Source organism: Bos taurus, chromosome 13, assembly GCF_002263795.3.
Source record: "Bos taurus isolate L1 Dominette 01449 registration number 42190680 breed Hereford chromosome 13, ARS-UCD2.0, whole genome shotgun sequence".
In the NCBI taxonomy this organism is placed as follows: domain Eukaryota; kingdom Metazoa; phylum Chordata; class Mammalia; order Artiodactyla; family Bovidae; genus Bos; species Bos taurus.
Genome location: NC_037340.1, coordinates 66,460,060 through 66,484,444, shown reverse-complemented (window position 1 = coordinate 66,484,444; position 24,385 = coordinate 66,460,060). Strand labels below are relative to the sequence as shown.

Below are 24,385 nucleotides of genomic sequence, written 5' to 3'. Positions count from 1 at the left end.
AGACAGCACATCTTCTAACTTCTCTAACAGTCATCAGATTGGTCATCAGTGGTCTGGCCAGCATCATCTTGGTTGTTTTAGGTACAGTGAGTCTTCAGTTCCAGGGTCCATTTGTTCCCATTTCTTTACGGCCAAATCTCAGAACTGCGGCAGCTCGTGTCCTGGGTACAGTCTGGGTTGTCAGGTAGCTAACTTCTCCACCTGGTGTTCTAGACTCTATAAGAGAGCTCACAGGATATGACTCATGGCTCAGAATATTATCTAGAGCCCTTGAGAAAGAACTAAAGATCCTTGACTATGCTTCTTGACTACATTATTATTATTATTTTGTCTCAGACTGTCTCCCTTTGTTTCTGCATTTCTCACTTCTCTGATTAAACTTACTCTTTGACTAAAGTTTTCCACAGACAGAAGGCAGGCAGAGGACATGGGGTGGGGGGGTTGGGCGGGGCAGGGCAACGGGGTGGGCAGGACAAGGACCGTAGGGTCTAATCTGTTTCAGAATGAGCTTGCAAAGATGGGAGGGAGTGTCTGTGTCCCCAGGGTGAGCCCCAGTTGCCTCCTGCCTCTCTGGGAGACTCTCCAAGATCAGCAGGTAGGTCCGAGGCAGGCTTCTTTCAAATTACTGCTTCTGCCCTGGGTCCTGGAGCGTGTGTGGTTTTGTGAGTGCCCTTTAAGAGTGGAGTCTGTATTTCCTACAGTCCTCTGGGACTCTTGAAAGGAAGCCCTGCTTCCCTTCAAAGCCAGATTTTCTGGGGACTCATCTTCCTGGCCCAAACCCCTGGGGTTGGGGAACCTGATGTGGGTCCCAGGCCCCTCACTCCTTGGAGAGAACCTTCCTATCTTGTTGTGCTTCCTTCTTTGTAACTTCTGTTGTAGCAGATCTTTTCTGGTAGGTTCCAGTCTTTTCCATCAATGCTTATGCTATCAGCAGTTCTAATTTTGGTGTGCCTGTGAAAGGTGGTGGGGCTTGGGGTCTTTCTAACACCCTCTCAGCCAATCTTTCTACTCACTTTAGTTACTACACAGCTTATTTAAAAGCTTTTATTGTGGCAAAAATACACATAAATATTTTATCCTTTTTGGCGCCATTGTAAAGGAAATGTTTTCCTTAGTTTCCTTCAGATTGTTCATTGTTTGTGAACAGAGATGCAGCTGACTTTTGTGTGTTGACTTTGTCTCCTGCTAATTGGCTGGATTCATTTATTAGTTCTAACAGGGCTTTGGGTGAAATCTTGAAGGTTTTACATATAGGATCATATCATCCATGAAGAGAGATCACTTTATTGCTTGCTTTCCAATTTGGATACCTTTTGTTTCTTTTGATTGCTTAACCTGGTTAGAACCTTCAGTACTGTGTTGGATAGAACTGGTGAAAGCAGACATCCTTGCATTTTTCCTGATATTAGAGAAAGAGCTTTCAGGCTCACGCTGTTGAGTATGATGTGCGCTGTGGGTTTTTATGTATGGCTTTTATTATGTCGAAGTAGCTTCCTTATTACTAACTTGTTCAGTGTCTTTCTCATGAAAGGCCAATGCATTTTTTTCAAGGACATTTCTATATCAGTTGAGATGGTCATGTGGGGTTTCTTTCCCCCTTTATTGTGTTAATGTGGTGCATTACATTGATCGATTTTTGTATGTCAAACCATCTTTGCCTTGCTGGGATAAATTTCACTTGACCATGATGTATAATCATTTTAATATTCTGCTGAAGCAATATTTTTATGGATCCACCTGATAGATTAATGAAAATAAAAACAAAAATAAATGAATGGGACCTAATCAAAGAAAAGTTTTTGTATAGTAAAGGAAACCGTAAACAAAATGAAAAGACAACACTCAGAATGGGAGAAAATATTTGCAAATGAATGAAGGACAAGGAATTAATCTCTCCAAATATACAAATAGCATATGCAGCTCAATATCAAAACAATGAAAACAACACAATAAAAAATAAGCAGATCTAAATAGACTTTTCTCCAAAGAAAATATACAGATGGTTAAAAAGCACATGAAAAGATGCTCAATATCACTAATTATTCAGTTCAGTTCAGTCGCTCAGTCGTGTCCGACTCTTTGCGACCCCATGAGTCGCAGCACGCCAGGCCTTCCTGTCCATCACCAACTCCCGGAGTTCACCCAGACTCACGTCCACTGAGTCAGTGATGCCATCCAGCCATCTCATCCCCTGTCGTCCCCTTCTCCTCCTGCCCCTAATCCCTCCCAGCATCAGAGTCTTTTCCAATGAGTCAGCTCTTCGAATGAGGTGGCCAAAGTACTGGAGTTTCAGCTTTAGCATCATTTCTTCCAAAGAAATCCCAGGGCTGATCTCCTTCAGAATGGACTGGTTGGATCTCCTTGTAGTCCAAAGGACTCTCAAGAGTCTTCTCCAACACCACAGTTCAAAAGCATCAATTCTTCGGCGCTCAGCCTTCTTCACAGTCCAACTCTCACATCCATACATGACCACAGGAAAAACCATAGCCTTGACTAGATGGACCTTTGTTGGCAAAGTAATGTCTCTGCTTTTGAATATGCTATCTAGGTTGGTCATAACTTTCCTTCCAAGGAGTAATCGTCTTTTAATTTCATGGCTGCAATCACCATCTGCAGTGATTTTGGAGCCCCCAAAAATAGTCTGACACTGTTTCCACTGTTTACCCATCTATTTCCCATGAAGTAATGGGACCAGATGCCATGATCTTCGTTTTCTGAGAAGCCCTTTATTTCAATATTACTTCATTTGGGATTAAGATAAACTTCTAGGCAATAATGATTCTCATTGTCAAATGATTCTCATTTTCAGAGTTTTTAAAAATCCAGCAGTGAGAATCCCTCTTCAGATATATGTACTCAGATAGTCCACAGATTCTTTCATTCAACAAACATTTCACCAGGCGGTCTGCTAGAAAGGAGGCTTATATCAGGAAATGAAACAGGCAAACATCCTTGCCCCCATGAAATTTACATCATGGAGGGAGAAGACAGATAATAAACAGTAAACATGCTGAATGAATAAATTACATAATATGTTAGAAGGTGGTAAGTGCTGTGGGAAAAAAATAGGATTGAGTGAGAAAGATCTGAGTGTGGGATAGGTTGCAGTTTCAGATAGGATGGTGAGGTCTGCCTTGTTGAATAGATGGTACTTGAACAGAGATTTACAGGAAGATGTCTGGAATTTGCGAGAAACAAACACGAGACTGGAGGGCTGCAGAGGTGATGTCAGAGGGGGAGCAGGGAGAATCTGCTAGGATTAAAGGGACATTGGGGATTCCGAGGAGAGTATTTACATGATCTGATTTATTTTTTAATGAAATCACCATGGCTGCTGACTCTTGACCACAGCAGAGCAAGGCTGGAATAAGGAGGCCAATAAGAAGGCATTTGCAATAACCCAGGTAAGAGATGATGGTACCTTGTATTAGAATATTAGTGGCAGAAATAGTGAGAAGTGGTTGAATTCTGGAGTTATTTCAAAGCTGGAGTCACAGGGATTGACCAGATGTAAGAAAAGTGTCAAAGATAACTCAAAGGAGAAAAGGGAAGCCTTGCCATCAGTTGAGACGGAGAACACTGCAGGCAGAGCAGATTTGGAGTAGGGGAAGGATCAGGATTTCTGTTTTGGATACTGAGTTTGAAATGCCTGCTAGATATGCAAGTGATGGTATCCAGTAGACAGTTCAGGAAAGTGGTATTAACCCCCTTCTCTGTCAGTGTCAGACACTGAGAATTAATTCCTTATCAACATGTCGTGGCTTTTGCATACCAAACTTTTGTTTCTGGAAACCATATGAGGCACTCCCCAGGATCAGTCCTTTCATGGACTGTGTCAAATTATTTACAGATGTCTGCAAAGTGATGGGAGAAGGGTTCTTCATCTCGCAGAGCTATTAATACTATACAAAGGAAAAGCACTTGCTACTGGGAAGAGCATCTATCATGGGCACCTGAAATCATCTGGAAAACCAGAAAGAGCATCTGAGGAAGCAACAATAAAACTAAGACCTAAGAATGAGTTTGGCTCAGCCAGATGAAGAAGGGGAGGGACAATATTCCAGGAAAATGATAGGGGGTGTGGCACATGCAAAGGCCCTGAGGCAGGAGGGAAAAATTTTGAAACTTTCTCTTTCAATTGCCTCTTAATTCCATGGGCCCCAAGATTTTGCTGATACATTTCCTTTTTACTTAAATTAGCTGAAATTCCACTGCTTTCCACCAAAGGAGTATACACTTCAAATTTTAGGCAGGAATGTTTGGCTACAGTCTGCACTCTTTTCTCACAGTCACATCAACCTGAGCCTCAAATCCTCACCTTGATGGACTCACTGGCCAGTTCCTGTGTTAATGGACATGTGGATCCATCTGGCTTCTCCAAGGAAAGTCAAAAGAGTATTCTTGTGTGCAACTAAGTATTGAAAGGCTTCTGATTTCCTTTTCTCCTCATGTTGGTTCTTCAGAGGGAGTCGATGGCATGATCCTAAACACGCAGACCTAACATGGTCTCTCTCCGCAGCACTTCTTGCATCTATTACCTCCTCCCATCCCTGTGTCTGGGGCAATCACGCAGCACAACCCTAGACAGACAAAACAACAACAAATCTCTACCCTCTGGGGTATATTTGAACTCAATATAGTCTCCTTAAGCCTGCTATTCCCTCAGTCTTACCCATTTCAGTAAGTCCATCCATTTTCAAGCACAAATCCCAAGAATCATCCTCAATTCCTTTCTTTATCTCTTCACATTTTAAGCAACCAGCAAATTCTAACAGCCTTGCCTCCAAAGAAACAAACCAGCCCACTTCCCTGCATCACCATTGCCTCCACCCTCCATGAAACCACCATCACCACCTAGACATCTGTCCCGGCCTCCCCACCACCTCCCCACAACCTCTCTGGTTCTCCAATCTATTCACTTCACCTAGCGTGATCTTTTAAAGATACAGGTATTTTGCTTAAAGCCTTTCAAAGGCTCTCCATTGTCTTAGGATAAAACCCAAACTCCTTTAAGACCTTGTGTGATATGACCATGACCAGGTCATGGTCATCTCTTTTCACCCCCACAGATCCAGCCACACTGACCTGTCTGTGTTCTCTAGACCAGTCCTGATCTCTCACCTCTGGGCTGTCTCAAATTCTATTCTCTTTTCCTATAATACTGTCACCTGTATTCATAATCCTTTCTCATCCTCCGGAATCCAGTTAGATGTCACCACCTCCAGGAAGCCTTCCTTGGTCTCCCTCACACTAAAGGGACCTTAGGTCCGCTTTTTTATGATTCTTCTCCTTCACACAGTGACAGCTTGTAATCTCCATGTCTGGCTCCTCCACCATCAGACTGTGAGCTCGGTGAAGTCAGGGGCTTTTTTGTTCCTGTTCACCACTGTATCCCTACAGCCTAGCATGATGCCTGGCTTACACTAGGAACTCAGTGTTTGTTGTAGGGTTGGATGAATGAATGACAACTGGGATTCTGCAATCTAGGCTTTACAGCGAGTCTTTGTCAGGATCCCATTATCTTCTGGGATTGACTCGGTCACCTGGGAAGGAAAAGCCCCCTCGGTCCTAAATTCTCCAAGGAATATTAGGGAGACATGTTACAGCTTATTCAAGCATGAAAGTCTAAGCTTCATTTATTGTCCCTAAAACAGCTATAGATTATAGTTATGTTCTGCATGAGGCAGGAATATGATTTTTCATGTTTTCTCAGCATTCATGCAGAGGCCTGACATAGAGGAGTTAAAAATGCAAACTTCAGGTCCACATGGCCTGGATTCAAATCCAGTTCTGTCACCTACAGCTGTGTAGCCTTAGGCAACTTCCTGGCTTCATCTTCCTGAATCTTCCTTTCCTCTTCTGTAAAATAAAGGTAATAACAATTTTCTTCTTATAGAATTACATTGAAAATTAACTAATACAACTCATGTAACATTCAGTGTCTAGCATAGGGAGTATCTAACCATTACTGGTGAAGAATGTAACAGGTATTGTTCATACAGTTAATATTGTTAACTGTATTATTCATACAGTTGATAATAGGTTGAAGACAATTTAAGAATGTCAGGCATTTCCCCATATTACCACTAGATGTCGCCACAGACTAGGCTAAAACAGCCATAAGTTCCAAATGTAGAAGCCCTGAAGTCTGGAACCAAAGGACCTGGGAGAGACTCAAGACAGCTTGGGCAGGAACTTCTCAAGGTCATGATAGCAGGTCTGGGACTTGACTCCGCTTGTCCTGACTCCTTAAGGATGACAAATTTAAGGGCCATGGTTGGGAGGCGCCCTCCCCACCAGGGTTCCACAGCTCATCCAGCCCTGGGGATAGCCTGTTCCGTCCATTTGTTGCTGTTCAGTCACTAAGCTGTGTCCAGCTGTTTGTGACCCCATGGACTGCAGATCACCAGGCTCCCCTGTCCTTCACTATCTCCCAGAGTTTGCTCAAATTCATGTCCATTGAGTCAGTGATGCTATCAATCTCATCTTCCGCCTTCCCTTTCTCCTTTTGCCTTCAGTCTTTCCCAACATCAGGGTCTTTTCCAGTGAGTTGGTTCTTTGCATCAGGTGGCCAAAGTATTGGAACTTCAGTAACAGTCCTTCCAACAAATATTCAGGGTTGTTTTCCTATAGGATTGACTGGATTGATCTCCTTGCTGTCCAAGGGACTCCATTGGTATTAATAGGTAGCTCTGAGTGCTAACTTTGTGACGCTGTTAACAGAAAAAGGGGCTTCCCTGTGGCTCAGCTGGTCAAGAATCTACCTGCAATGCACAAGAGTTGGATTTGATCCCTGGGTTGGGAAGATCCCCTGGAGAAGGGAAAGGCTACCCATTCCAGTATTCTGGCCTGGAGAATTCCATGGATAGTCCATGGGGTCGCAAAGAGTCGGACATGACTGAGCGACTTTCACTTCACATACTTCACTTAACAGAAAAGGTGCTATTCTAAGCATGAACTTCTTGAATTCTCAGGAACAAACACACAGGACAGAGTCTCAAGTTTTCCTCATTATACCCATGGGAAACGCGAGGCACAGAGTGGTTAAGTCACTTGTTCAGTCACACAGCCAATGAATGCAGAGTGGGATTAAGACCCTGGCATTCTGGCTACAGTCTGTGCTACCAGAGCTCACTGCTTGGTAATAGTGCTTTTTATTACATTTTTAAAATTAGAGTATAGTTGAGTTACAAAATTAGTTTCTGGTGTGCAGCATAGTGAGTCAACATTTTTATAGATTATATTCCATTTAAGGTTATTGCAAAATAATGGCTGTATTTCTCCATGCTGTACAATATACTCTTGTTGCTTATTTTTATACACAGTAGTTTGTGTCTCATAATCTCCTATCATTGTCTTGCCCCTCCTTTCTTCCCTCTCCCTACTGATAACCATGAGTTTGTTCTCAACATCTGTGAGTCTGTTTCTGTTTTGATATATATTTGTGTCTTATTACATTTTAAATCTTTTGATATCACGTAGCTTCTTTGGTGATTTAGCAAATAACTATTACTCTCTTCCAGTTAAATTTCCTGACTTTCCTGTCTTGATAAGGAAATAATGTCGATCTGCAAAAAAACATAATTGTCATGTGGAATGATGATATAGGAAAGTAGGTCTTATCGGTTACCCAAAGCTTGTGCTATAAATAACAACCTTTTGCTGATTCGTTATCATTTAGCTCCAGATTTGCCATCCAGTTCCAACCAACTTCCATGGAGCTGGTTACCAGCTAAATCAGATGCTTGGAGGAAAATGAGAAAGGGCAGAGATTGTCCTGGCTTTTCATCCATCCATCCATCCATCCACCCATTCATTTACCAGTTACTGCCTCCTCCTTCCTGCCAGGCCCTTTCCTGGGCTCTGAGGCCAAGAAGTGACCTCAAAATGAGCCCTGCCCTCAAGCAGCTGTAGCCAAGTGAGAGTTAACAGATGCAGGAAGTGCCCACAGATGGGCGTTGCGTAACCACCTACCTCCCTGGACTGTGTACATAGGGTGTTTGTCGTCCTCGTTTCTCTATTCTCCATGCCTAGCACAGGACTGGGCCACGTTTTAGGTGCTCAGTAAATGTTTGCTGAATGAATGCAAAGGCTTTGTGGAGGAGGCAGCGTTTGACCTGGGGCTTCGACACTGGAGAGGCTACTGACAGGTGAAGATGTGGTGGCGGGTAGAAGGGATCACCCCCTCAAGAGGATGAGTGACAAGGCCATCTTAGAAGGATCATCCTGGCTGCAGTGTGGGGAATGGTGATTCTGGGTGAGATGGGGAGTCGGGGGGTGCGTGAGGAGGGAGTCCTGCTAGGAGGCCAATACAGTGTCAAGGAAAGAGAGGACTGTGGTCTGGACCAAGGCTTTGATAGTGAGGCCAGGAAAGGCCTGAGGGGAGATTGTGAAGGAATGGACAAGATGTGGGAGGCGTGAAGCAGGAGAGATGAGTCTGGGCATCTGGGGGAGAGGGCAGGTTGGCTATGCCTGGCAGGAAGTTCAGGTCTTTTGAGCAAAATCTGAGGGCAGAAAGACCTTCCAGGTCCCTCAATTCAGTGCTGGTATCATTTCTACTACCTGGAACAGAGCTGGGCGGGAGGGGGATGGGTGCAGCTGTCCAGTGGGTAAAGGGAAGAGAAGTCAGTTCCTTATGAATTAGAGGCCCTGCCTCACCTTCACCTGTTTTCTGGGCCCTGAGGGAGAGAAGGTTTGCCCCTGGGACCTTGTCAATGCCCAGAGGGTCGCTGGAAGGTGACGTTCCTCCAAAAACGCACGTTCTGATTTTTGCTCAGCTGCACACGTTGCACACCATGGATGGCAGGACCTCCTCCTCCTCCCTCTGAATAGCTTTTATTTTTCTTGGGATATAACATACATAAAGTACATAAAATCCTCTAATCTTAAGATATAGCTTGCTGAATTTTTGCCCACATCATCACCATCCAGACTGAGATATGGACCTTTGCCAGCACTCCAGAAAATTCCCTCCTGCTCCTCTCCCATCTCTATGCCCTCCTCTGACCCAGGTGACTACTATTCTGATTTTTAGAACCGTAGATTAGTTTTGCCTGCCCTTGAACTTCCTGTGAATGAAATCATACATAATGTATTGTTTTGCGTCTGGATTCTTTCAATCCACATACTCTACATGACTATAATCTATACTGTCACGAGTCAGCAATTCGTAGTTTTTTTTCTTATGCCATGCCACTTGGTTTGTGGGATTTCAGTTCCCCCACCAGGGACTGAACCCAGGCCACAGCAGTAAAAGCCCAGATTCCTAATCACTAGGGCACCAGGGGACTCCCAACAATTTGTACTTTTGTATATATAAACATAGTATTCGATTGGCTGGACATGCCATAATTTGTTTATCCATTCTTCTGCTGATGAACACTGGGTTATGTCCACTTTGAGCTATGAATAAATCTGCTATGAAAACCCTTGCACAAGAGACTTTCCTGCCAGTACAGCGGTTAAGAATCTGCCTTGCAATGCAGGGGAGTTGGGCTCCATCCCTGGTGGTGGAATTAAGATTCCCATGTGCCACAGAGCAGCTACTGAAGCCCAAGTACCACTAGAGTTCCTGCACTGCAAGGAAAGGTCCTAAGTGATGCCAAAAAGATTCCGTGTGCCGAAACTAAGATCTGACACAATCAAATACATATTTTTCTAAATCCTTGCACAAGTCTCTTTGTAATAAGCACTCATTTGTCTTGGATGAAAAGCAAGGAGTGGAAATTCTCGGTCATAGCATAGGTGTCTGCTTACATTCAGCAGAAACTGCCAGTTTTCTGAAGTGATTGTACCAATTTCCTCTCTCACAGGCAGTGTGCAAGAGTTTCGGTCGCTCCACACCCTTGCCAATGCTTAGCCTTTCTCTTTTCTAAACAAGAGTTTCCATTATGAGACTCCTCTTTTCCTCCAGTGTTGGATGTTGGGTGCACCTGGCCTGAGAACACAGATCCCTCAGTCCAGAGGCAGCAAGACAGAAGTCACATCTAGTTTGAGCCTTACCTCCAGGGGGAATGGTCACCTCCTTGATGTGGATGGGACTCCAGGAACTAGGGTGGCCATTTCATGACCGTGAGTATGAAACCAACATGAGGACAGCGGGGCAGACCTGGAATGGACCTGAGAGATGGAATATCTGTGAGGACGTGGCCAAGCCATTCAATTAATCTACCACTGAGTGGCAGGGTACTTATTTTTTTAAGCCAAGTGAATTAGGGTCTTCTGTTTGGAACTAGAATCATAAAGGATACAATCCATAAGTCCCCCTGGTAACCAGACCGAATGGTGCCATTTCCCTCCTCCACAGCAGTCAGCACCACTGAACACTCCCTCCACCCTTAAACCTTCTTTCTGGGATCCCATGCTCACCTGGTCCTCCTCATACCCCTTGGGTCACTGCTTCTCAGCCTCCTTTCTTGTCTCTTCCTCCTCTGCCTACTTTTAAATCTACCTTTGTTTTCTAGGCTCTCATCCAGACCCATGACGTGCGTGCTATGTGTCGATGCTACCAAAATATGTGTCTCCAGCCCAGAACTCTCTTCGGAGCCCCAGTCTCATATACAACGGCCTGTTGACCCTCTCAATCCAATCATTGCCCAGGCTTTTCAAACTTGCCTTCTTAGCCAAACTTGATCTTTCCCCTCAATCTGAACCTTCTGCAGGCTTTACCACCTTAGTCAAGGACTCTTTCATTCCTGCATACCCGAGGCAAAGATGGAGGTGTCATCACTAATGCTTCAACAACCACCCACATCTCATCTGAGATTCTTTGCATCTCCACCTCCCCAAGCCACAACCTTGCCAGGGTCACAGGTTGGCATCTGGAAACCTTCAGCAGCCTTCTACCTGGTCTCCCCACACCCACTGAAAGTGTTTCCTGAGCTATGAAGCCAGGGTGGCCTTTCAGAAACCCAGACCTGGTATGATTCCCATGATGCAAATGGTTCTCCTTACTCTCAAGGGAAAATCGAAATTCATTAGGTAGCACTATCTGCTCTACTTGCTCATTCCTCACCCTCACTGGCTCCTTCCCTCCTCCACAACATCTGGGACAAGTGGTTCTTTCTGCCTAGAACGTTTCCCTTCTCAGTCTTGCCCCAAACAACTCTTAGCTATCCTTGGTTTTTAGCCTAAATGCCAGCTTCCCAAGGAGAGTCCACCCTCACTCTTCACCCTACATTTGTTGTTGTTGTTTAGTTGCTACCTTGTGTCCAGTTGCAACCCCATGGACTGCAGCCCACCAGGCTCCTCTGTCCCTGGGATTTCCCAGGCAAGAGTACCCGAGCTGGTTGCCATTTCCTTCTCCAGGGATCTTCCCGACCTAGGGATCGCATCTCTTGCATCTTCTGCATCGGCAGGCAGATTCTTTACCACTGAGCCACCTGGGAAGCCCTCACCCTACATTAGGACTCCATTAATTTTTCATAACACTCTTCATTCCCCCCCAGCACTTCCCATCATGCATAATTATATATTGATTTGATTAAAATTATTAACAGTGATCATTTTGATGTTTTAAAATTTTATTGACATATAGTTGATTTACAATGTAATTTATGCTATACAGCAGTGACTCAGTTATACACACATATATATTCAGTTCTTTTCATATTCCTTTTCATTATGGTTTATCATAGAATACTGAATACAGTTCCCTGTGCTTTACAGTAGGATCTTATTTATACATTCTATATGTTGCATCTGCTAATCCCAGATTCCAAATCCATCCCCCTCCCCCCAACAAGTCTGTTCTCTATGTCTGTGCGTCGGTTTCGTAGATTTGTTCATTTGTGTCATAGTTTAGATTCCACACGTAAGTCATTTGATAACCAGTCTCCCACCCTCCCCGACTTTCCCCCACTAATCGGGCAGCGTTTTGAGTTAAAACAGTGCCTATGTCACTCTCCATTCTATCCTCTTGCCTTTAGCACTGCACTTACATAGTAAGTGCTCAAGGAATGTGTTTAATCAGCTAATAAATGGATACATTGAGTCATTTAATTCCTATAAGCAACCCTGTTATGCAGGCATCCAATCAGACGGGGAAGCGAGGAGTCAAGGCAAGTAGCAAAGTACAGCACAAGGGGAAGTTAGGTCCTGATCCAAGTCAAATCGTAAATTCTGAGCCGGAATATTTCCGCTCCTGACCGCTGGCCTTGGTAAAGGGGCAGGGGAGGAGGCCGACTTAAGGGTTTCCCCGCAGGACACGGGTCATCCCCAAATGTGTAAGTGCTCACCTACGGAGACTAGGGTACACCCCCTCCGCTCCCTGAGTGTAAAGATCACAATCTACTGCATATGCATGAGGGGACCAAAGGCGCTGTGACTCGGGGCTGTTCAGGATGCGCCTGATCAAAAACTCTTCGGATTTGAAGCGTCCAGAGCCCGCAGATTTCGGCACACACTAATAAAAACCTTCAAATGGTCATCTATGCAAATGTTAAGAGCGTATGAGGCCAGGGCGAGCCCCCAGAATTTAGGTCGCTTGATCAGGCGTCTGATGTAGGCAGCCCGATTCCAGGAGAGGTCCTCGACCGGCTCGACTAGAAGACGAAGGGGGCGGCTCCCCGGCTTCCTGCGGCGTCGGTGGCGAGCTGAGGTGGAAGAGGGTCGCGGCAGCGAAGGCGACAGCAGTGGCCGCGGCGCCATGGCGGGTCTCGCAGGTACCGTGGCGTCGGCCTCCGGGGGGCGGGATGAGAGGCCCTCATGCGACCGCGCCGCCATGTTGTCCCTTCGGGGTCACCTTAAGGCGTCGTCCGGTCCCTCTCTGGGGTTTTCCTTCCGCGCACCCTGGGGGCCGCCCCTGTCCGGTGTCACGTGATCGCGCTGTTTGGCCTCAGGGCCGGGCCTTGTGGGGGGCGGGAGGTGGGGGGAACTACCTTCCCGGCCCGAGGGCGGGTCCCGGGCCTCCTGGGTTCTCGTTCTGGCCTCCAAGGTCAGCGCTCGCCTGTCAGCTCCCGGGAAGGGGCAGGCAGAACCGGGGAGCGCGGGGCTGGGGGTGCGACCACCGTGTCTTCAGCCCCTGGGACCCGTGGCAGGGGGCCCAGCTTGTGAGAGATCTGTCACTCTGTCCCCCCCACTTCAGTTGCTTTTTCCTCCTCTTTTTCTTTAAATCAGAAGGGGCGTGGGGGAAAGTGGGGAGAAAAGGGTCTCCGTCCCCGGGTCCCCGCCGTGGTGTCTGGGGTGATAGGTTGACGCTCTGCTTTGGGGCGCGGGTGGTTCTTCGTCTCTCTAATTTTACACCAAGTCTAGACACCCGTTCCCTTTCCTACAATGTACATGGGGAGTGGCTCTCAAAGGCAGCTGAAGGAATGAAATGCCTGGCACACTAATGGCCTGGAAAGAATGGGGGATGGGGGACAGTTGATTTTTCCTTCCCTCTTCCACAGCTTCTTTAATTTCCTTCCAGGCCTGCATGTCCCTTTGCAACGCTAAATGTTGGGGCACACTGGGGTCTATCTTAGGAAAGAAATGGTCTTTCTGTTTATAGGTATGGATCGTGTTTTATCCCTTACAGGGAACTGGTGTCTTGGGGACCACTTCTCTTTGCCTTGCCTGACATGGTACCACCATCCCCTCAGCCTTCTGGACGGCAACACCAAAGCCAGAACCTCCCCCACCCCCAAAAAAAGTTCCAGCTTAAGTGCTAATGCCAAGTGTTAGATTTTGTTTATTTGTTTGTTTGAAATCAGAGACTAATTAATGTCAACCAAAGCTGTTGAAAGATTTCGGAGCCCTGGTCGGTTTCCAGTGACCAGATCACTTGTGTAAAACTAAAACAGGTCTTGGTAGAATTTCTGCGAATAACAGTTTAACCTTTTGTCTGTAATCTGTTGTTTCAAAGAGGAATCTTGAAGCCTGGGTTTGGTTGTGTTTTTCTGTTGTTGTTCTCTTATCTTCGAAGCATATGCATTCCATTTCAAGCCTGTCACTGTGAGATATACCAAGGACCCTGTGTTGCTTGCCTCTCTGACTTCCTGTTCTGGGAATGCTCTGGAATCTGGATCCTGCTGGGGAATGGGCCCCGTGGGAAAGGGAGAGGGGAGGTTGAGCAGGACCATAACCAGAGAAGATGGTGGCATGTCTCTGGGGCTTATAGAGGAAATCAGAGGTCACCAGGGAACAAGACTGTTGTGAGACTAATGTTTTGTATGTGTGTGCACGTTTAAATCTCTGGGGGTGAAAGTAACTGCAAATTTAGAATCTCACTTTAGGGTGCTGGCTCCTGAGTAGGTACAAGTTTGAAAATAGTTGTCTAGCAAATGGCTTACAGCACACCTGCTCACACTTCCAACCCACGCGTAATAAGCTGTTGCTGTCCTGCAGCTGAAGCTCAAGAAACCTGTCCTTCCATCGCAATCCAAATGTTCCACAGGGAGGGGTAATGCTGTCACATAGCACCCCATACCTCTTAACGGCCAGGGTACCTAAACCCCTCTGGGGTTTAACGGAAGCTGGTTAGGCTAAGAGACTAACATCCTCTGGGGGCATTCGTCCCAAGAGCCTTGCCTGCTGTTGGAGTCCCACTCAGCCATTCCAGGTCCTTCATAACTCATCTGCTCTATCCTTGGTCTCGTGGGGGCAAAGCGGGGGTGGTAAAGAAAATTTAAGGAAAGGGGGGTGCTGTGGACTAAGGGCTTTGCAACAAAATTGTAGTCATTTTTAACTCCTCCCATTGTTCTCTATCAGAATAAAATGTTTTAATGGTATTGCTTCTGGAAAAAAAATTGTATAAACAAGTTAGGTTTGGACCAGACTCTAAGCACTGCACAGGAGTAGAAAGTGAACATATTCCTTCCGTCTCCTCCAGTGGACTGTGTTTCCTCCCATAACATGAGGGCTTGATGCGGGGCAGAAGGGCGGGGGGAGTGGACATTGTGCATTTAAGCCACCTGTGTGAGTGCAGCCCACCAGGGCAGCCCTGGCCGGGGAGTCTGTCATCTCATCATGCCGCACTCAGAGTCCTGCCGATGGATGGATGGAGGAAGCCCTGCAGTGGGGCTTCGCCAGGATCATCTGGGAAGCCCTGGGGCTGCCAGCAGCCTCCTGCCTTTTTAAAGGGGGGCCTACTGTGTCAAGAGCATCCAGACACTTCCATGCTGCCTCATCTCATCTCCCTAAGCCCGGCTGCCTTATACCTGGGCCAAGACTAGAGCATCTGGGGCATTGGGGCCATGGGGCACACCCCTTGAAGGCTCTGCGAGGAAGGGCACCCTTCATTGAGAACAGGTGTTGGAATATGTTCACGGGTCTCCCAGTTTAGTGTGGAAAACCACGAATACTCCCAGTCTTGAGGCTTGCCAAGATATGGGCTTCAGAAGGGAGGTGTGGACATTGCCGGCTGCTGAGTCACCCTGGGGCATGAGGAGATCTGCCCCGCCTTCAGGCTGTGGTAAGGACTGGAACCACCCAGCCCGAGCCTTGGATCCTACATCCCCACCCCAAGCCTCAGATTGCACATCCCCAGTCCCGTTGAGTCCTGATTGCCACTTTGATGGCCGAATGTTTCTATGATGGCCAAATGTTTCTAGCAGGTTGGGGTTCCCTGGGATCTTAGCAGTCCTTTCACAGAGGGGAACTAAAGGGAGGACTAGGAGTGACCTGACCAGGTTCCCTGGGCTGACCAAGGCAAGGCCACTATCTGAATTGAGGTCTGCACCCTCCACCCCCTTAGTTTTCTGACCTTGAACTCAAGTTATAGGTGCCTCTGAAGGTCTGGTGGTTGGCCTGAGAAATGCTAGGGCCTGGATTAGGGGCGGGCAACATGAGGCTCAAGGGATTGAGGTCCTTTGTGCTCCAGAAGTGTTTGCGACAGCTGTGACTAAGGGATTTAAGGAAGTGGCAGAAAGATTTATGGCCCTCCAACTCACTCCCTGGATATTGACCCGGGAACAGGTGTGTGGTGACAGGAACATATAAAGCCACAGACAAGGCTGAACAGGCGGCAGGGCCACTTGGTGGGGCAGTCAGCTGACCCCACGTAAAAGAAGCCCTGACTCACTGAGGAGTGGGAGAGAGAAGTCAGGAGCTGAGCAGCCAGCCCACCTACCCACCCTGGCATGATGGCAGGGGAGAGCCCAGGGTCGGGGACCTGGTAAGCACCCTTAAGAATATGGAGGCTATGGGTGGGAGAAGCCGAGAACCCAGTGATGGGGAAAGTGAGCTGGAGAGAGGTTCCTGAGGGTTGGGGAGGAGGCCCTGGGGGACTAGGCCGGCCTGGCAGGATGCCCATGTCGTGGTCCTGGTAGAGGTTATAGGGCCTGAAGGGGTGAGCTGGGCAGGGGAGGGCCACACCACACCTTTTATCCCAGGGAAGTGTGGCGCGCTGCAGTCCATGGAGTCGCAGAGTCAGACCTGACTAACGACAGAACACCAGTAGTGTCCAAACCTGTGTACCCCATGCTTATTTCCTTGGGGATCCTAGATGGATCCCCAAGACTTTGTGTTCTCAATTCCTGATTACCCTCTTGGTCCCTAGTACCCTCAGGGACGTAGGGCTCCTCCCACCTTTCCACTCCTCCTCCTTTCCCTCCTCCCACTTCCCCCCCTTTCCCCCTCCTTCTACCCTTCCCTTCCTCCCATGTTTCCCCCCTCCCACCTTTCCCCCCCTTATCTTTGCCAAGACCCCTATCCCAGGATGAGTGAAGTCCACCCCTTTGGGGAGGGATAAGTGGTCCCTTATTTCGAGACCACGAGTGAAGATGGTTCCCCTTTTTCCTGTGGGTGGTGGGGGGTGAAGTCCTTTTTCTTAGGACAGTGTTGAGATGAAACTGGGTGTGTGAAGGTTTATTCCCATTTTGTTGCCTCCCCCACCCCAAGTAGTGTGCCCACCCAGACCAGTCTTAGAAGTATCTTAGAAGTATGTGTTGAAGCCACAAGAAGTGACAGGAGACAAAATTTTTGGTGCGCCTCCACTGCCCCGCAGGGTCCTGGGACACTGTGCGAGACAGGGGAGGTACTTTTTTATTTTTAGTAGAGGCGGTCCCTGTCCTCCAGGAGCTTACAATCTAGCCGGGGAGACACAACTAATGCACACTTATTCAATCATTACAATTAGCAATTACAATTAGCAATTACCACAATATTGACCACAATTGCATGAGACCTGGGGGATTCAAGGTCAGTGAGGGGCTGGGGGCTTGGAGAAGGTGTTTTGATAAAGATGGGATTCGTTTTCGTGCTCAGTAGGTCCAAATTGAGTGACACATTTCTTTGGGGTGGCAGTGAGGGAGAAAGGGGAATCGAGGGAGCAAAGGCAGCAAGGCTGGAATGCACATGCCGTAGGCAAAGGACAGTGAGGGCCCTGCTCTGCTTCTTAACCCTCTCCCCTCACCCTCTGCCCTCCAGTCCTGCCACACAGGCACAGAGTTGTCGCTCGTCTGCTGCACCGAGATTCAGGGCTTCGGCTGGTGATGTTGGAATGTCCATTCTGCTGGCTGGTGTAGTTGTCTGGATCTCTGTGGTGCGGCCTGCTGGCATGGCCATGGCTGCGGGGCTGGGATGGTGCTGTCCCGACTTGGTCCAGATCTGAATGCGTTGCCTGTGCCCAGATCTCAGGAGTCTGCTCCCCCTAAGCCCCGTTCCTCCCTCTAGGCCACCCGCAGTGGGAGGGGTGCAGAGGGGTGGGGAAGGGATCTCTTGTTGTCGTCATTGTCGGTGCTGCTTCTCCAGGGGCCTACCAGCCCCTCACTGACCTTGGCAAGTGCTCCTCTGGCGAGAGGGCACAGGGGACGCCCCATTCCTGCGCGGCGCTGGCTCCCATGCTGGTGGAATGGCACAGGAGCACCTGGTGACACGGCCGCCCAGGGGAGGGGGCTGGGGCCTCAGTTGGGGGCCCGCTGGCGGCGCTCTCCCAGCACGTGCCGTCCGGTTCTCGACACCGTGTATGCCAGCTTCTGCAGGGAGTACCTGAACACCTGTGGCGAATGAGAGACCCAGGACCTGCCCTTAGAGGCGGGCACCCGCAATGTCTGCAGCGCTGCCGGGCCCGCCCTCGCCCCGCCCCCTGCCCCGCCCGCCTGTCCAATGAGGAGAGGCGGGTGCGGGCGCAGCTTGTCCACGAGTCAGGGCAGCTGGAGCTTTTCCAACTGTGCTGAAGGCTGCATGGCCGCAAGCTGATTGGACCCACAACTTAGGTATACCTCACTTCTCGCAATGGGCTGTGTCCCTGGAGGATTTCGAAAAGCGAATCCTACCCAGTAAATGCAGCATTCCAGGAACACCTTGAAGGAAATATGCGATTCCTTTGGCAAAGGATTCCTTTAGCAGGGAATTCTTCCAACAAGGGGTGCTTTTAGGGTAGATGATTTTATGGACAAAGCGCTTTCTTCTAATTTATTTCTTTTTACACAAAGCAATTTCACTATTTTTAAATAAAGCGAACTGTCCTTTTTCGGAAGCACTTTTCCCCTATTTTTCCTGAAAAGAACCTTTTCCTCTAATTGCTTTCTTCAAAGCGCTTTTATTGATTCATAATTTCTGTTAGCTCCTTTGTCTAATTTTTTTCTGCAGTGCGTTTTTTATCTAATTATTTTTTTCTTCCAAGTGCTTTTGTCTGATTCTTCCTGCAATGCGCGATTTCTCTAATTCATTTTTTCCCGCGAATTTTTCTGATTTGTTGTATTCGTGGCTTTTGCAAAGTGCTGGGTTTTTTCCCGAGAAATGCCTTTTTCTAACTTATTTTTTGTCCCACCCCCGCAAGTGCTGTATTTTCTAAAGGAAAATTTTTCCGCAATGCGCAATTTTTTTAAGGCAGAAAAATTTCACTTTGTGAGCGGTAAAGTCTCTCTTCGCAAAACAGAAGTGCCCCGCCTCCCTCCTGGGGTCGAATCTGGTGTAGCAGGATTTTCTTACCACGTTGGTCGCTAAGAGCCTCGGCGATCATCAGCGGCAGGCGCCCGCCGCGCCCCAACTCTTTGTTCCCGAGCGGGCGCACTGGGAAGGGTCTACGCAAGGAGGAGGGCGCAGGGAACGGGCGGGGGCGTGTGCAGTGCCGCCCGCGGCACTTGGGCGGGCAAGGATCGCGGCAATTGGGGCAGGACGGGTTGGGATGCGGCAACTGCAACGCGGGCTTGCCGGTTCTGGGGACGCGCATCGGGACCCTCTCCCACCCAGAACCCGAGCATGCTTACCTGCAGCAGCACGCGGAAAATGTACCAGCCGATGATGAGCAATTCAGCCGACGCTGCCGCCACTGCCGCCATGGTTCCGAGACTGGTGGGTGGGTGGTTGAGAGCGAGTGCTGCCGGTTCCGAGGTCCGCTGGCCTCTCGGAGTCCGCTGTTGGGCGCACTGCTGCAGCCGCGGTGGCCGCGCCTTAAGTATCTGCCCGCTGCCCAAGTGCGCATGCGCGCTTGGGCGGGGGGTCCGTGAGGAGGGGTAGCTGGGGGCGCTCCTCATTCGTCAGAAGAGGAAAAAAAAATAATCCATCTGCTCTTTCCACATCGACCCCCGCCTCCTGAGTTCATCTTCGCCCCTTTCCAGAAGATTCCGCTGTGCCCGCTCTTTGAATTTTAATTTAAAATGGAGGGGAAATGTAACTCTGAGTTAGCGCATAGGGTGAAAGTAGAGGCGCGCACTTCTTGGTAGCAGAACCCCTCTCTCTGACCCCAAGCCTGCAGATTCGAGCCCAGTGTCCGATGCTGTGCAATATCGCACCTTTGGGCTCAGGTGGAAAATCAAGGGGACCTAAGTTAGAGAGGGATCATCTGCCCCGCGGAGCAAAAACAGGTGCCCCTTCTAGAAGCCTTGACTTCACAAGTCCCCTGCTCAGTATTCTTTTTCTAATACTCAATGTGTTAGAAGCCCACGTCCTCTGCAAGAGTCCCTGCGCGCAGAACCTTTCGGGGATTCCTCACATCCCGCTTCTTACGGTTGTTAAATCTGCAGCCGTGGCAGTTGTAGGGAGCTGAGCCAGGACACTGAGCCCTAGGTGGAAGAGCGATAGTCACCGGGTGTCTACCTTGTGGGATGGGAAGTGGGCGGGATGGCGCCTTTGTGTGCGCGGAAGGGATGGGATGAGCTCTCCAAAGTAGTGGTCTGAAGGCGCTCTGGGATAGTTTTCTGCTAGGTGAGTTATTTCAACCTCTGCTCCCCTACCCCCAGGCCCTGGTAGGTCTTCCTCAGCCCGTGAGGTTCTTTGTACCCGTTAAGCTGGACGCCTGGAGTTCGGAGCGGGGTTTTGGTACAGCCACGGGAGGGTTGTGGCTGCTGCGGTTCAGATAGCAGGCGCGGCAGGAAGACCGGATTGCGATCTGCGAGTGCGGCCCTGGCGTACCAGTGGCCCACCGCTCAAGCGCACTTCTCTCCAGCGACTGCCTGGCACAGGCGCCAACTGGCATTTGCCCCAATATGGATAGACAATTAATTTTGATTAAAATCGTATGGAGGGCAAGTTCTATACAGTGCCGGCGGCAGATGGAGAGCGTAAGTGAGCTTGGGCAAGTGGTCATGTTGAATGAAGCAGAAGGGTGATTTTTTTCTTTTTTTTTTTTTTTTTCCTATTTTGACTTTCGAAGAAGTTGGCAAATTTTGGCAGAATGACACTAGATTATTTGAAAGAGCCAAGCTCGTTCTGGGCTGCCATCTTAAAGCAAAATATTCGGAGATGCTGCGGCAGCTTCGCAGAGATTGCGAGGAACCATTGCCTGCAATCTGCCGCCTGCGGTGCGCGGCTACTTTACACCAAGCACCTGCTGTGAAAGAGACTACAGGCAGAATCCTTTTCTTATTCCGCGGGGGCACAGCACGGAGCCCATGGCCATCCGGTGGCAACCACAGGGCGGTATTGTGAGGTCTGGGCCCCTTGAGGACGGGCCGCAGCCCCAGGAGGCGATACATGATCTCTGCTGGGCAGGGCCCAGGCAAAGCCAGTCCACTGTGCCGGACCTGCCTAGAGCCCTCTGGCCGAGCTCCCCCCCACCCCCCCAGAAGGGGAGATACCCAGGACGCTTCTTCAAAGGGTGGCTTGAAGAGGAGTAGACTTCCATGGGAGGGCAGGGAGGAAAGGGCATTCACATTTGGTGTTGTTAACCATGATCCATTTTTCCAAATAAGTATACATTCTGTTCCTGTTTTTTTTTTTTTTTTTTTTGTCTGTTTGTCTGTCTGTCTGTTTTGTGTCTGTTTGTCTATTGTGTTGACTTTTCTCTTCAGGATCCCTGCTGCCTTGGTGATCCCGGGCTGACAGCCAGAGAGCACAGCGGCTCAGCTCCTGGAGAGCGAGGGTTGAAGAAAGCAGAGGGCAGCCGCCCGCGCCCGCTAGCTCCTATTAGGTCGGTTCCTGCAGCGGTGCCCGGTGGCCTTGGCGAAGGCCCTGTCCGGCAGAGATCATGTATTGCCTCCAGTGGCTGCTGCCCGTCCTCCTCATCCCCAAGCCCCTCAACCCCGCCCTGTGGTTCAGCCACTCCATGTTCATGGGCTTCTACCTGCTCAGCTTCCTCCTGGAGCGGAAGCCTTGCACAATTTGTGCCTTGGTTTTCCTGGCAGCCTTGTTCCTCATCTGCTATAGCTGCTGGGGAAACTGTTTCCTGTACCACTGCTCCGATTCCCCGCTTCCAGAATCGGCGCACGACCCCGGCGTCGTGGGCACCTAACAGCCAGCCCAGTTAGCTTTCCAAGGAAGCAGAAGACGGGAGGGGAGGCATTGACATAGGTCATAAAGCATTGGAGTTTCAAATCCCGCAGTCCCGCGGGTGCCACATTCCTGACGGCGCCTTTTTGGCCTGTGATGTTTTATCCTTATAATGTGAATAATGGGCACTGAGCGGTGCTTTTATTGTAGAGTCCTGTAGTCGTGGGTGGTCTTGTGGTTGTGTGTGTTCTGTCCCCATCTTGGCCCCCGGCTGGCAGGATGGCCACCCCCCTCGCCGCATTCCCGCGAGGCATCTGCACCCATCCTGGTCAACTGCCCCAGCATGACCGGGGCAGATAAAATGCCAGTCTCATTGTCACCTCTGTCCTCCCTTCCGAGTATTACTGACTCCTCCGTCCCTCTCTTGGCTTCCTGTAAGTTCTCTTTACCCCTTTCCTTTTTTGGGGAGCACCTGTTCAAGACAGTGCTCGTTTTTGCACTTATCTCGAATATAAAGAGATTGCTGACGCCCGAGAGCCTCGCTTTTTCATCTTTCTTTCCCAGCTGACAGGCTAGATAGCACTGTGTCTCGCCTGCTGGCCACAGATCTTCAGTATTTTCCCCCAAGTCATTCTGAAGGAAGAAGTAACAGATTTTCATCCAGGGGTCTGAGCTCCTGCTTAGCCACCCAGCTTCGCTTCCTTTGCCCTTCCTCCTGCCTTTCAACTGTCGTGAGGAGGGGGGCCTCATTGTGTCTCCCATGCATGCGCTGCAGGATTGATGTGCAGTGTGTTTATGTAGATCTAGCAGTCCCCAGCCGAGTGAATGGGAGCGTACTTGTGTGTTTCATAACAGCCAGGATCCCCTCGATACGTGTTTGGATATTTTTTGGTGTGGTGTGCTGTGCGTGCTGCGTGTGTGTTTACGTACCTGTACAAGTACATGTTGTAAATCCCCTTTAAAGAAGCTTTATCGAACGTGTTCTGATTTTGAGGTGTCACAATAGCTAGCTCATAGGTGCCTCTACAGTGTGTATTTAGCATGGGGATTGCAGAGTGACCAGCACACTGGACTCCGAGGTGATTCAGACGAGACAGAGGCGAGCAGTGGCCATCGCCCTCGTGCCAGGAGTTCCTCCAGTCCTGCGCGTGTATAGACTGTACCTTACGAAGAATACACAGGAAGACTTTGTGACTGTCACTTGCTCTTTTCTTTTTTCTGCGCTTCAGTAAAAGTGTCAGCAAACGAGACTGTCTCCTGGCCCCTGCCCACTGGGGATCAGCATGGTTGTTCCTCCAATCTAAAGCATCCATCTTTCTCTTGCCTGAAGCAGGAGGGAGATGGGCCAGGCAGAGGACAGAACCGGAGGCAGTCCATCTAGGGAATGGGACCTCAAGGCCACACTTGTGCGACATTTGGACTGCTATTCTGGAGCTTTTATTTCTGGTGTGTTCGTTGCACAGCTGTTTGAAATGTTTAATAAAGCTTTATAAACTTTACTCTGTGGTTTTATGTGGCTGCAGTCCGTTTGGGTAATGGTATTGGATTTCTGAGTTGGTGGGGGGCAGAGGGTAGTATGGAGGGGCAGAGTCCTTGGCGCCAGAGTACCTTAGCCCGAAAATTCGATCTGCTCTCTGGAGAGCAGATGGTGGGATTGAGGGCTGGGGAGCAGAGGGCAGGCCAGGCGGTGAACAGGAGGGAGCCTGAAAGTTTTCAGAGAGGAGACATGTGCGTTTCTCAGCTCCCATGGCTTCTCGCCTGAAACTGTTTCCCTCCGTAGGAGATCGGAGTAACCGATCCCTTGACAAACAACTTAAGACAGCTGGAGCTCTAATCATCAAGGATTTTTATGGTGCTGCTTTTGAAGTAAAAATAAAGTGAAACCCCTTTCGGCATTTCAAATGGAAAAACAAATAAGGCCTGCCAGCCACGCCAGGGGCTCTGGGCGATGGCTGGAAGCGCGGTTCTATGCTGTCGATGTGCACGTGCTCCCGTGGCCGTGACCTTTGAGACAAAGCCGGGTGCCTTGTCAGGGCCCCATGCTGGGTGTCCATCTCTCCATCTTGTCTCCTAGAAAACGTAACAGGAGCACTGCCTGTCCAAGGCACAGGACTATTGTGAGAGTTTATTGTGAAAGAACTTGGGTCATTTTACCTAGATTGCTAATTTATTGCTATAAAGTACTGTGTAGTTTTCTCCTGCCCTCTTCAATCTCCCCATTGTCCGTTTATCTCTTTTTCATTCCTACCGTTGCCTATCAGCACTTTCTTTTTTCTTGGTCAAAACTTGCCAAAGATTTGTTCATTTTAAAGGTATTTTAAGAGAACCAAACTTACTGATTATATCTGCTGGGTGTTTTGCTTTCTGATGCTTCTGTTTTTTCTCTCTGCATTCTTTCTTTTTTTTCTTCTGGGTTTCTGGATGTATTTTGTGGTTCAACAAAGTCTTGTCAAGCTGAGGAGTCCTACATGTGGAAGGGATGGTTTGTTCAGCAAACACGGAGTCCCTGTCCTGGACTTGCTGGGGATTTCAGGGCCAAGACCTGGGCCTGACTCTCCAGGAGCTCATGACTCTAGCCTAGTGGGAAGACTTAAGAAAATAGACAACTGCAAATTCCAAAAACAAAACAAACAAGCAAAAAAGGCTTTTGTGACCACGCTCTCCCATGGAGACACCTGGATGATAAATGAAGCCAAGATTATTGCTTATTTTGCTCTCCTCTAGAAAGCAGCTTTCTGTCATAGGTCAGGCTCACTAAAGAGTCACAAACAGGCCTCCCTCCGAAAGATTTATGGCCCTTTCCAACAGGGAGCCT

At 48.8% G+C, this 24,385-nt stretch overlaps 2 protein-coding genes across 4 annotated transcripts; one reads left to right on the top strand and one right to left on the bottom strand.

Annotated features, from left to right (window-relative positions):
• Positions 1-499: 499 nt before the first annotated feature.
• Positions 500-23,069, top strand: BLCAP (BLCAP apoptosis inducing factor). Of its 2 annotated transcripts, none has more exons than XM_059892381.1 (2): positions 500-595; positions 21,153-22,102. In XM_059892381.1, the coding sequence occupies exons 1-2, from the start codon at positions 518-520 to the stop codon at positions 21,606-21,608; spliced, it is 534 nt and encodes a 177-aa protein (XP_059748364.1). In that variant the 5' UTR covers positions 500-517; the 3' UTR covers positions 21,609-22,102. The 2 variants fall into 2 exon arrangements, with proteins under 2 accessions (XP_059748364.1, NP_776675.1); NM_174250.3 differs by lacking the exon at positions 500-595 and adding an exon at positions 12,584-12,662 and having other exon boundaries at positions 21,153-23,069.
• On the bottom strand, positions 16,897-19,291 carry NNAT (neuronatin). 2 transcript variants are annotated; one of them, NM_001201324.1, is made up of 3 exons: positions 19,131-19,291; positions 18,141-18,221; positions 16,897-17,915 (listed from the first exon to the last, which is right to left on the bottom strand). In NM_001201324.1, the coding sequence occupies exons 1-3, from the start codon at positions 19,200-19,202 to the stop codon at positions 17,823-17,825; spliced, it is 246 nt and encodes an 81-aa protein (NP_001188253.1). In that variant the 5' UTR covers positions 19,203-19,291; the 3' UTR covers positions 16,897-17,822. The 2 variants fall into 2 exon arrangements, with proteins under 2 accessions (NP_001188253.1, NP_847893.1); NM_178323.3 differs by lacking the exon at positions 18,141-18,221.
• Positions 23,070-24,385: the final 1,316 nt, after the last annotated feature.